The 13,341-nt window shown below is 33.7% G+C and overlaps 1 protein-coding gene across 1 annotated transcript; it reads left to right on the top strand.

The window, feature by feature from the left end:
• Window positions 1-2,655: 2,655 nt before the first annotated feature.
• LOC118017423 (60S ribosomal protein L21-like) lies at window positions 2,656-3,443 on the top strand. Its single transcript, XM_035015317.1, has one exon. It carries the CDS (start codon window positions 2,656-2,658, stop codon window positions 3,133-3,135), a length of 480 nt encoding a protein of 159 aa, XP_034871208.1. The 3' UTR covers window positions 3,136-3,443.
• Window positions 3,444-13,341: the final 9,898 nt, after the last annotated feature.

Genomic DNA, 13,341 nt, shown 5'->3' with positions numbered 1-13,341 from the left:
TGTAGAATTATCATGCCAGTATCCTATTTCTTAGTATCTTAATATTCATCAAGGTGTTCCAGTTTCTGTTCCTCTCTCATCCCAGAGGATGAGAGTAGAACAGCTGTTGCCAATTCATAGCATATGGACTTAGGTTTTTCCTTACAATATATTTCCACTTGAGTACATTGGAAGCTCTTACAATGAAGTGTTTTTCTTCATAATCTAAATAACTGGAACATGAAAAGACCTACTAAAAGAGAGGCATAATTTGTCAGTTGCATTTCCTTAAAATATTCTAGAATTTACAAATGCTCAAAAATATACAGTAGCTACTGCTATGTGTTTCTGTGATGCTTTAAGGAAAAAAAGTTAATTATATATTTACAAGGCAAAGCCATATGTTTGATAGCTGACTTTTGCATCGAAAGGAATCCCTTTGATGTCAATTATTGCTTTATGGACTTCTGGGAAAAGCCTGCACTGAAAAAGCTGACAAAGGAAATCAATGATAAGCTCTTCATAATGAAAGAATTTTTCTTCAGTTTTACTGTGTCAAAAGCATCTTTAGCAATGGAATAGTAGCAAAGCTTTCCTTTTTGTTAGGTGATCAATATATTTTTATAATTAATCTATTTCATACTTTTTAATGTGAAATCTAAATTTAATATACTCTGTTAAGTTTTCAGTCATTTGAGCTTAACAAATTACTACCAAATATTATTTTGGTGATTTATAACCTTTATGGCTATGCACAAGAATTGTCTGACATAACCAAACAAATGATAATAAAATCTGCTACTTAAGTTGTTTCAAATTAAAATACTGAATTAATATTATTTGATACCAGAATAGGAGTTTCATGAGAGCAAACTTATTTGTTTATTTACTGCTATACTCTATGATCTAGAATAAATATGGCATATTTCAAGAACATTAATATTTGCTGCATGATTTGAAGAAGTAGTAGGAATACCATTAAGAAAAATTAGATCTTGAGTGTTGAATGGATAATAGGCATTTTTTCCCTCTCCAATACTAAAAGCATTTGCCATTCATTAAGTTAAAAAAAGAAAAAGTCTTCTTACCATATCTTTTTATTGGTGTGGGGAATTTATTATTTTTATTAAATATCTTTAAAATCTTTAAGAAATTTTATTTTTTTAAAAGATTTTATTTATTTATGTGACACAGAGAGAGACACAGCGAGAGAAGGAACACAAGCAGGGGGAGTGGGAGAGGGAGAAGCAGGCTTCCCCCAGAGCAGGGAGCCCGATGCGGGGCTCGATCCCAGGACCTTGGGATCCTGGGCAGACGCTTAACGACTGAGCCACCCAGGCACCCCTAAGGCATTTTAAAATAAATATTTAGATAATTCTAATTAGTATGATACATTTCGAATATTTAAATATTTTCAAAATGTTTTATGTGAGTGTCTAATTGTTTATGTTAGTCAGGAAAACTATGATTATTTCTGAGGTAATTAAACTGAAAAAATGTTAATAGGAATTCGAGTGTCAGCAGTCAGAGGGTGAGAAAAAAGTGAATGAGGAATATTTCTGGGTAAAAATAAGGCATCAGTGGAAAATATAATATCTTTTTTATGAGCGCGCAAAGATATAGAAGAAAATTAAACCAAAATTGCTATAACAAGAAGAATTGAAATAACTTACCTTTTCGCCATTTTAAAAAGTGAACTATAATCAAGACAAAGCAGACTACTGAATAGACACTGAGCTCCTGGAAGGGGAGAACACAGTAGTTCCAAGCATGAGCATGTAGTGAAGCAGCTACCAATATAAGAGCAAGGACGTGTTTTCCGTGAAAAGCTAAGATGCTGTGGCCTGAGAAGAAAGCAAGAACAACCCCTAAAAGAGTGCCTGGGTGGCTCAGTTCGTTGAGCATCCAACTCTTGATTTTGGTTCAGGTCATGATCTCAGGGTCCTGGGATCAAGCCTCACATGGGGCTCCTTGCTCAGTGGGGAGTCTGCTTTCTCTCTGCCCCTGCGTGCTCTCTCTTTAAAATAAATAAGTAAATCTTTTTTTTTTTTTTTTTAAAGAACAACCCCTGAAGGCTTCTACCTAAGCCAGAAAATGAAAGGATACGAAAATGATTGCAGTTGATACAAGCAACTTCTAAAAATAGATAGCATTAAGGAATCATAAACACTCCTAAAAGCTGCACAGCCAATGCCTTGTTATATATTATTTTCTGTTATGTCTCTTCATTTTTTTTATTATTTATTTATTTATTTATTTATTTATTTATTTATTTATTTATTTTTTCTTTCTTTCTTTCTTTCTTCATTTTAATGTATTCTGTTAACAATTAAGTTTGCTGTTGTAGTTATTTTAAGAAGAAATGTTGTAAAATGTCAAACTGGTGCATTTTTTTGAAACTAATAACTTGGTTGATGAAACATATGTAAAAATGCAAATACACAGACATTATGCTAACTAATGATTACTTATTTTATAACTAAAGTAATACTTCAATAATTATACAAAGTAATAGTATGAGACTAAATAATATTAACTAAGCAATTACATTATACCAAGCATATGTCATATACACGTGTGTATATATATGAACTATGCTATATATGTTTTTGTCTATAAAAATAAAAAAAGTTTTCGTCTTTCGGCGGAACCGCCATCTTCCAGTAATTCGCCAAAATGACCAACACAAAGGGAAAGAGGAGAGATACCCGCTATGTGTTCTCTAGACCTTTTAGAAAATATGGAGTTGTTCCTTTGGCCACAAACATGCGAATCTATAAGAAAAGTGATATTGTGGACATCAAGGGAATGGGCACTGTTCAAAAAGGAATGCCCTACAAATGTTACCATGGCAAAACTGGAAGAGTCTACAACGTTACTCAGCATGCTGTTGGCATTGTAAACAAACAAGTTAAGGGCAAGATTCTTGCCAAGAGAATTAATGTACGCATTGGGCATGTTACACACTCAAAGAGCCGAAATAGCTTCCTGAAGCGTGTGAAGGAAAATGATCAGAAAAAGAAGGAAGCCAAAGAGAAAGGTACTTGGGTTCAACTGAAGCGCCAGCCTGCCCCACCCAGAGAAGCACACTTTGTCAGAACTAATGGAAAGGAGCCCAAACTGCTGGAACCCATTCCCTATGAATTTATGGCATGATAAATGTAAAGAAAATAAAAGACCTCAAGACTGTAAAATAAATAAATAAATAAATAAATAAATAAATAAATAAATAAATAATAAATAAATAAATATAAAAAAAGTTTTCAAGTTTCCCAGGCTTGAAGAAGTGGGTCATGCATATTGTAAACAGAGTTTATATTTTTAATTGAATCCAAACTTCTTTCTAAACATTGTAAGTTCATGAGAGAAGGAAGAAAAAAACCTCAAATAAAGGAATAGCACAAAGGTCAAAATTTGGCCATCTGAATATACCCAACTGATATACTTACTGAATTTTCCTTTTATTAAGAAAAATATAGTCTTCCAGTTAAACTTCTCTATTTCCATCCCATCCTCAAATCCTCCAAGCCCCAAATTGAAAGAAAAGGAATAAAAGTAGAAACCCAAAGAGACAAGAGATATCAACACAATTTTGGAAGATGGAAACAACTGAGAAATGGCTGATGTGGCAGTATGGAATAATTTGAAATGTAAATGCTTTCAGATGGATATTCAAAAGAGAAGGAAGCTGATTCTTCCTACAGAAATCAGCAGTATTTCAAGAATCAGAGATAATTATGCTCTATAGTTTCTCTGTAATGCAAGATATGAATGAAAGACTCATATGTAAGTCAAAATGAGAGGTATTAGTTTCCTATGCAATATCTGGCTTGTAGTACCGTTGACCCTTCAACAACATAGGTTTGAATTGCATGGGTCCACTTATACCCAGATTTTTTTCAATAAATACAGTATAGTACTGTAAATGTATTTTCTCTTTCTCATGACTTTTTTTTTTTTTAAAGATTCTATTTATTTATTTGACAGAGAGAGACACAGTGAGAGCAGGATCACAAGCAGGGGGAGAGGGAGAGGGAGAAACAGGCTTCCCGCTGAGCAGGGAGCCCGATGCGGGGCTCGATCCCAGGACCCTGGGATCATGACCTGAGCCAAAGGCAGACACTTAATGACTGAGCCACCCAGGCGCCACTCTCATGACTTTCTTAATAACATTTTCTTTTCTCTGGGTTACTTTATTGTAAGAATACAGTATATAATATACATATAAAACATGCATTAATCCACAGTTTATGTTATTGGTAAGACTTCCAGTCAACAGTAGGCTGTTAGCAGTAAAGTTTTTGGAAAGTCAAATGATATATATGGATTTTCGACTATGTGAGATTCGGCACCACAACACGTTGTTCAAGGGTAAACTGTACAGGCATTTCACTTTGGCTTATATATTCCTTCTCCATTAGTTTATACACTCCCAGGGTACAGAGGCCACATAACTCTAGATAGTCTTTCTCCACTGTGATCTGGACATAATATTGAGTGATTAAATGGAAAATAAGTGTAAGAAATGATAAATTTAAAATGGTATAGTTAAAACATATGTTTATTTCTTGTCCCTCTCGAGACAACAATAATAAAAATGTGTGAATAGAAGAAATACATAAATCCAGATTCCCTACATACAAAAATGAAACTGGAGAAGGATTATCAGTAGATAAAATATGTTTAGAAATTTTTGAAATAAAGTAGTTTCAGAAGTAGTAATGGTAAGCAGTGGAGCTAGACAGGGAATGTATATTTGATTGAATTAAAAAAAAACTAGTCAGAAGAAATAAAGTGGGAGTAGAAATAGGCATAACATTTGGGATGGGACCAAAGGAAATTCTACTTTATTCCTATTACTTTATTAACTTATTAAAAGTATATTGGAGGAAATATAGTTACATTTTAAAATGATAATTTAGGTGTCAGATGCATGCCTTTTATATTATTTATGATACTTTTTCTTTAATAAAGCAAAACAATTAAGTAAATGATAAAGCTTGTAAGAAAGTGGTCCAGTTTCATTCTTTTGCATATTGATGTCCAGTTTTCCCAATACCATCTGTTGAAGTAACTGTCTTTTTTCCATTGAATATTCTTTCCTGCTTTGTCAAAGATTAGTTGACCATATAGTTGTGGGTTCATTTCTGGGTTTTCTATTCTGTTCCATTGATCTATGTGTCTGTTTTTGTGCCAATACCATACTATCTTGATCACTACACTTTGTAATATAGCTTGAAGTCCAGAATTGTGATGCCTCCAGCTTTGTTTTTCTTTTTTAAGATGGCTTTGGCTATTTGGGGTCTTTTGTGGTTCCATACACATTTTAAGATTTGTTTGTTCTAGCTCTGTCAAAAATGCTACTGGTAGTTTGATAGGGATTGAATTAAATGTGTAGATTGCTTTGAGTAGTATAGACATTTTAACAATATTTGTTCTTCTAATCCATAAGCATGGAATGTTTTTCCATTTTTTGGTGTCATCTTTGATTTCTTTCATCAGTGTGTTATAGTTTTCAGAGTACAAATCTTTTATCTCTCTGGTTAAGTTTATTCCTAGGTATCTTATGATTTTTTGTGCAACTATAAATGGAATTGATTCCTTGATTTCTCTTTCTGCTTCATATTTGGTGTATATAAATGCAACAGATTTCTGTACATTGATTTTGTATCCTGAAACTTTGCTGAATTAGTGTATCAGTTCTAGAAGTTTTTTGGCAGAGTCTTCTGAGTTTCCTATATAGAGTATCATGTCATCTGCAAATATTGAAAGTTTTTCCTAGTGGATTTGGATGCCTTTTGTTTGTGTTGTTTGTTTGCTGTGGATAGTACTTCCAATACTTTGTTAAATAGCAGTGGTGAGAATGGATATCCCTGTCTTGTTCCTAGCTGGAACAAGGAAAAACTCAGTTTTTTCCCATTGAGGATGATATTCACTGTGGGCTCTTCATATATGGCCCTTATTATGTTGAGGTATATTCCCTCTTATCTCTACTTTGTTGAGGACTTTTATTATGAATGGATGTTGTACTTTGTCAAATGCTTTTTCTGCATCAGTTGAGAGGATTATATGGTTCTTATTCTTTCTTTTATTAATGTGGTAAATCACATTGATTGATTTGTGAATCTTGAACCACACTTGCAGCCCAAGAATAAATCCCACTTGATTGTGGTGAATGATCCTTTTAATGTCCTGTTGGATTAGATTTGCTACTATTTTATCAAGAATTTTTAAATCCATGTTCATTAGGGATCTTTTTAAATGTGATTAGGTAACCTGGGTGATGATCAGCATTGTGAGATCTTTTTTCATTTCTTTTTTCAAAAGTTGTATAATTACACAATGTTGGAAATTTCCCAATGCCTTTACTGTTCAAAACTGACTTTCAAAATGCCAATGTAGATCTGGTAAATGTTCATTTTAACACTGCCTTCTAGTCTCCGCAGATAGACACACTAGACTGTTTTTAAGGATCTGCATTATCCTACCATTATGTTCGCCATCTTCCACAGAATAGTTTCTATTAAAACGCTCCAGACCAGCTGACCACTAGTTAGGGGACATTTAATGGGTACTAGGTATTCCATTTTTTGGGTTATATTCTGGTAAAAAAATACATAATGTCTAAAGACTAACTTCATTATTTGTCATAGAAAATTGTAACAAATGGTCTTTTAATGTAAATAGAAATTAAGTAGTATGAGGAGGAGAGAACATACATAACAGTTATCCTTAAGAAATACTTTATTAAAATACTTCCCAGAGGGGCACCTGGGTGGCTCAGTCAGTTAAGCGGCTGCCTTCAGCTCAGGTCATGATCCCAGGGTCCTGGGATCGAGCCCCGCATCGGGCTCCCTGCTTGGCAGAGAGCCTGCTTCTCCCTCTCCTTCTGTCTGCTGTTCTGCCTACTTATGCTCTCTCTCTATCTCTGTTAAATAAATAATTAAAAATCTTTAAAAAATAAAATACTTCCCAGAGCTGACTTCAAGTAGGAAGGCACTAAAACAACTTCCTAACATTATATTCAGATAGTTATTCTCATTTATAGGCAAATGAGTTATCTGCCTTAAAAATACAAAGGAATTTATAAAGCTGCCAGCATAATTGAGTCCCCAGAAAAAAAAATTAAATAAAAAATAAAAAAGTGTTTAAGTACATACAAAAATAGTGAAAAACAAGGACATCATTATTAAAAATGATTACTTGAGAGACAAGCCATAATTTTATTGTAAAGATCTTACTATACCAGAATGCCTCTGTTATCTAATTAACATTCTTATTATATAGATAGGATATATCAAGTTGGTTATTATCAGTGTTATTAACCAGATTTTATCAATTCAGTATTTATTAGGCAGTATCCAATTCAAGTGAACCTTTTGGTCAAGAAATTTTAACATTTTTGTGCATTGGTTTGCTATATTTTTTAAATACACATAAAGTGTTGTTTCTAATAGAAATTTTTTCATGAAAGATGATATGCAATCTTGAAAGTGTTTTATCTTTGAGACACTTATTTTTTTCCTTCGGGGTTTCAAAACATGGAGACATGAGAGTTTTAAGCAGAAACAAAAAGAAAAAGAAGAAGAAGAAAAAAGGAGAAAGAATGAAAACAAAACCCAAAACCTGAACTATCAACATTCACTATTGTGTGCATTTATAAATATAAATGACTGACTGACTTCAGTTAATTTCTACATAATTTCCCTAATTTCATTTATTCTAATTTGTTGGGAGTTTAAAAGAAAATTGGCTTAATATAGTCACATTGTTTTTTTTTTTTTTTATTTCTGAGCTAGTGAAATCTTTCTTCCTTTTTATTCTACTTACTATCTTGTTTCTGAATACATTATCTATGTTACTATCCTTTTACAATTATACACAAACTTTAAAAGTTGCTTCTGTGTGAAAGAATGCAAAAATATCTCTCCTTATACGGTTTATTTTATTTTGTGTAACAGTTCACAATTTCAATGGAAAATATGTTGTTTAATACATCAGAATTTGGGGCATCTGGGTGGCTCAGTCGGTTAGACATCTGACTCATGATTTTGGTTCAGGTCATGTTCTCATGGGTCCTGGGATTGAGCCCTGCATTGGGATCCCCATTTCATGGGGAGTCTGCTTGAGATTTTCTCCCTCTGCCCCCCCTCCATGAATGCTCTCTCTCTCTCTATAATAAATAAATCTTTGAAAAAATTACCTCAGAATTTAGATGTAGTAAAGTAGGTAATCCAGAATTAAAATATTATATAAGTGATCACCTCTGCTTTATTCACCAATGCAAGATATTTGAAATGTCAACTCTTTCATTTTATATTTAATATTTTCTAATTGATTTCAAATATTGAACTTGGTTTTCATCTATTACTATCATAAAATTATTTGTGTAGTGATTGGTAATTAAATGTACTCTACTACTCTTTTTGCTAGCTGCTATGAGTGGCAATATGGGAATTATTATTCAGACAACACTACAAACAAAAACAGAATATTCTTCTAATACTCTTTAATTTTTATACTTTTAAAATACTTTTCTGTTGAATAAATTTTTCTTTCAATATAATATTATTTTCCTTTTTGAAAATGTTAATATGTATGAAAGTATCTATCTTATAGTAATTTTTTAGAGATGGGGATAATGTAATTTTTGGAAGTGGGTTCCCTGGGCTTTGAAAACTATAATTTGTGCTATTCCGTTAATGCTAAGGTGACTAGTTCAAATATAAAGTCTCAATGTGTAGGTTAATTTTGTCTTCTATAAAACTATTTTGATGCCAGCAGAGGATAGACAGATTTACTAAATGGTTTTACAAAGAGCACACTGTTAAAGAAAAATACATACTATCACAGTCATTAGGTGGATTTAAAAATTTGACCCATGAATTTTCTTAATGTTGGTATAAAAGTTTTCACATTTGAAACATATATAATGGGTAGTATGTAGGTACTCTAACCAGTAATTGAACAAATCATGATATAAATATTCAAATGATATATAATTTGCTGAAGACTTTCTCAATTAGAAATAAAAAAGACTAATTTATCAGATTTATTTAGTCTTATTTGAATTTAGTGAAAATGTTGAAAGCATAATGTCTTATCTTACCTACCTTCTGAGTGCTTTAGGAATAAAGAAAACAATATCTGTGAAAAGACATTAATATATTTAAAAAATAATTTGTACATGTTTTAGATGATTCTCCAGAAGCAGAGTTGGAGATGGGTAATTGGATGTTCCAATTTATTAAGAACATCATCTCAGGAGGACAGGTAAAAGAGTCAGAGAAACAGGATAGGGAAGGTGAAGGAGCTCTGTGAGAAGGTGTTTTCAGATGAAAGAATCAGCTACCTGTAGGATAGGACATTGGAAATTATGCAGTCAGGGAAGCAAGAAGAAAAAGAATGAAAAAGAGTAAAGAAAGCCTATGGGAATTATGGGACACAAGAGAAAGAAACAATATTTGTATTTTGGGAGTCTCTGAAGAAGAGACAGAATAAAGGATAGAAAGTATATTTAAAACAATAATGGCTGAAAACGTCTCAAACCTGGGGAGAGAAATGGATATCCAGATCCATGAAGCCCAAAGGAGACCAAATAGATTGAATCTGAATAAGGCTACACATTATAAAGACATGTAATTACAGGTCAAAAGTAAGACAAAGAATTTTAATAATGGCAAAAGAAAAGATAGACATTACATAGAGGGAACCCCCCATCAAACTACTAACAGATTTCTTAACAGAAGCCTTTTAGGCCAGGAGAGTGTGGGATGAAATATTCAAAATATTAAAATAACTGTCAACTAAGAATACTACACCCAGCAAAGATATCCTTTAGAAATGAAGGAGAGAGGGGTGCCTGGATGGCTCAGATGGTTAAGAGTCTGCCTTCGGCTCAGGTCATGATCTCAGGGTCCTGGGATCGAGCCCCACATCAGGCTCCCTGCTCGGCAGGGAGCCGGCTTCTCCCTCTCCCTCTACTGTTCCCCCTGCTTGTGCTCTTTCGCTCTCTCTGTCAAATAAATAAATAAAATCTTAAAAAAAAAAAAAAAAAGAAATGAAGAGATAAAGTCTCCCAAACAAACAAAAACTGAGGGAGTTCAATACCACCAGATTTGTCTTTCAAGAAATGATAAAGGGAGTTCATGGAGTGGAATTGAGAAATTAATTAACATCATAAAACACAAAATGATAGCATAAATCTCTCTTGCAATGTAAATATATAGTCATAGTTAGGCTCTGCAATATGGAAACAGTGGTGCATAACTCACAACTATAGTTTAAAAGTTAAAAAAAACTAAAATAACTATTATTACAATAACTAGTTATTAATTAACACAATATAAAAAGTCATGTAAATTGTAACAATAACCTGAAATATGAAGAAAAGAAGACATAAAAGTGTAAGTATATGAATTCTATTGAAGTTGTTATCAGTTTAAAATGGGGTATTATGAGTTTAAGATATTTTATGTAAGTCTCAGGGTAAGCACAAGAGAAAATCTTGTAGTAATTGCACAAAAACACAATAAAAAAGTCAAAACATATTGATACCAAAGATATCAAAACACAGCAGGTTAAGAAACAAGGAACAATGATACAAATGTAGGGATCTGAAGGGGTATGTGCACCTTGATGTTTATAGCAGCAATGTTCACAATAGCCAAACTGTGGAAAGAGACAAGATGTCCATGGACAGATGAATGGCTAAAGAATATGCGGTATATATATACAATGGAATATTATGCAGCCATCAAAAGGAATGAAATCTTTCCAATTGCAATGACGTGGATAGAACTGGAAGGTGTTATGCTGAGCGAAATAAGTCAATCAGAGAAAGACATGTATCATATGACCTCACTGATATGAGGAATTCTTAATCTCAGGAAACAAACTGAAGTTTGCTGGAGTGGTGAGGGGTGGGAGGGATAGGCTGGCTGGGTGATAGACATTGGGGAGGGTATGTGCTATGGTGAGTGCTGTGAATTGTGCAAGACTGTTGAATCACAGATCTGTACCTCTGAAACAAATAATACATTATATGTAAAAAAAAAAAAAAAAGAAGAAGAAGAAGAAGATAGCAGGAGGAGAAGAATGAAGGGGGGAAATCGGAGGGGGAGATGAACCATGAAAGGCAATGGACTCTGAAAAACAAACTGAGGGTTCTAGAGGGGACGGGGGTGGGGGGATGGGTTAGCCTGGTGATGGGTATTAAAGAGGGCACGTTCTGCATGGAGCACTGGGTGTTATACTCAAATAATGAATCATGGAACACTACATCAAAAACTAATGATGTAATCTATGGTGAGTAATATAACATAATAATTAAAAAAAGAAACAAGAAACAATGGATCTATGAAACAACCAAAAAATAAACAAGATATCAAGAGTAAGTCCAAACTTATTAATAATTACTTTAAACATACACAGATTAAAATTTATTTATTTATTTATTTATTTATTTATTTATTTATTTATTTTATTTTTTTACTCATTTTATTTATTTATTTTTTAAATTTTATTATGTTATGTTAGTCACCATACAATACATCATTGGTTTTTGATGTGGTGATCCATGATCCATTGTTTTCGTATAACACCCAGTGCTCCATGCAGTATGTGCCCTCCTTAATACCCATCACTGGGCTAACCAATCCCCCCTCCCCCCTCCCCCTCCCCTCTAAAATTCTGTTTGTTTCTCAGAGTCCATAGTCTCTCATGGTTCATCTCTCCCTCCAATTCCCCCCCCCACCATTTTTCCCTTCCTTCTCCTAATGTCCTCCATGCTATTCTTTATGTTGCACAAATAAGTGAAACCACATGATAATTAACTTTCTCTGCTTGACTTATTTCACTTAGGATAATCTCCTCCAGTCCCATCCATGTTGATGTAAAAGTTGGGTATTCATCTTTTCTAATGGCTTAGTAATATTCTATTGTATATATGGACCACATCTTCTTTATCCATTCAGTTGTTGAAGGGCATCTCAGCTCTTTCCACAGTTTGGCTATTGTGGACATTGCTGTTATGAACACTGGGGTACATATGGCCCTTCTTTTCACTACATCTGTGTCTTTGGGGTAAATACCCAGGAGTGCAATTGCTGGGTCATAGGGTAGCTCTATTTTTAAATTTTTGAGAAACCTCCACACTGTTTTCCAAAGTGGCTGTACCAACTTGCATTCCTACCAACAGTGTAAGATGGTTCCCCTTTCTCCACAACCTCTCCAACATTTGTTGTTTCTTTCCCTGTCCATTTTTGCCATTCTAACTGGTGTAAGATGGCATGTCAATGTGGTTTTGATTTGGATTTCCCTGATGGCTAATGATGATGAACATTTTTTCATGTGTCTGTTAGCCATTTGTATGTCTTCTTCAGAGAAGTGTCTTTTCATATCTTCTGCTCACTTTTTGACTTGATTATTTGTTTTTTGGGTGTTAAGTTTGAGAAGTTCTTTATAGATCTTGGATACCAGTCCTTTATCTGTAGTGTCATTTGCAAATATCTTCTCCCATTCTGTGGGTTGCCTCTTTGTTTTGTTGACTGTTTCCTTTGCTGTGCAGAAGCTTTGTATCTTGATGCAGTCCCAAAAGTTCATTTTTGCTTTTGTTGATGTATCTTGAAAGAAGTTGCTGTGACTGATGTCAAAGAGGTTACTGCCTATGTTCTCCTCTAGGATTTTGATGGATTCCTGTCTCACATTGAGGTCTTTCATCCACTTTGAGTTTATCTTTGTGAATGGTGTTAGAGAATGGTCGAGTTTCATTCTTCTGCATGTGGCTGTCCAATTTTCCCTGCACCATTTATTGAAGAGACTGTCTTTTGTCCATTGCATGTTTTTTCCTGCTTTGTCAAAGATTATTTGACCATAGAGTTGAGGGTCCATATCTGGGTTCTCTATTATTTTCCTTTTGTCTATATGTCTGTTTTTGTGCCAGTACCATGCTATCTTGGTGATCACAGCTTTGTAATATAGCTTGAAATCGGGCAATGTGATTTTTCTTTTTCAACATTTCCTTGGCAATTTGGCGTCCTTTCTGATTCCATACAAATTTTAGGATTGTTTGTTCCAGCACTTTGAAAAATGTCATTGGAATTTTGATTGGGATGGCATTGAAGGTATAGATTGCTCTGGGCAGCATAGACATTTTAACAATGTTTATTCTTCCAATCCATGAGCATGGAATATTTTTCCATCTTTTTCTGTCTTCTTCAATTTCTTTCATGAGTGTTTTGTAGTTCCTAGAGTATAGATCCTTTACCTCTTTAGTCAGGTTTATTCCAAGATATCTTATGGTTTCTGGTGCTATTGTAAATGGAATTATTTCTCTAATTTCTCTTTTTACAGTTGCATTGT

Source organism: Mirounga leonina, unplaced genomic scaffold (genome assembly GCF_011800145.1).
Source record: "Mirounga leonina isolate KUSES-001 unplaced genomic scaffold, KU_Mleo_1.0 Mir_169, whole genome shotgun sequence".
Classification (NCBI taxonomy): domain Eukaryota; kingdom Metazoa; phylum Chordata; class Mammalia; order Carnivora; family Phocidae; genus Mirounga; species Mirounga leonina.
Note: the sequence above shows the minus strand (reverse complement) of the source record. Positions and strands in the feature narration are given on the sequence as shown.

What these genes read in the sequence shown, in the direction of transcription:
- LOC118017423 (XM_035015317.1), top strand. Translation starts at nt 2,656, where the DNA reads ATGACCAACACAAAGGGAAAGAGGAGAGATACCCGCTATGTGTTCTCT.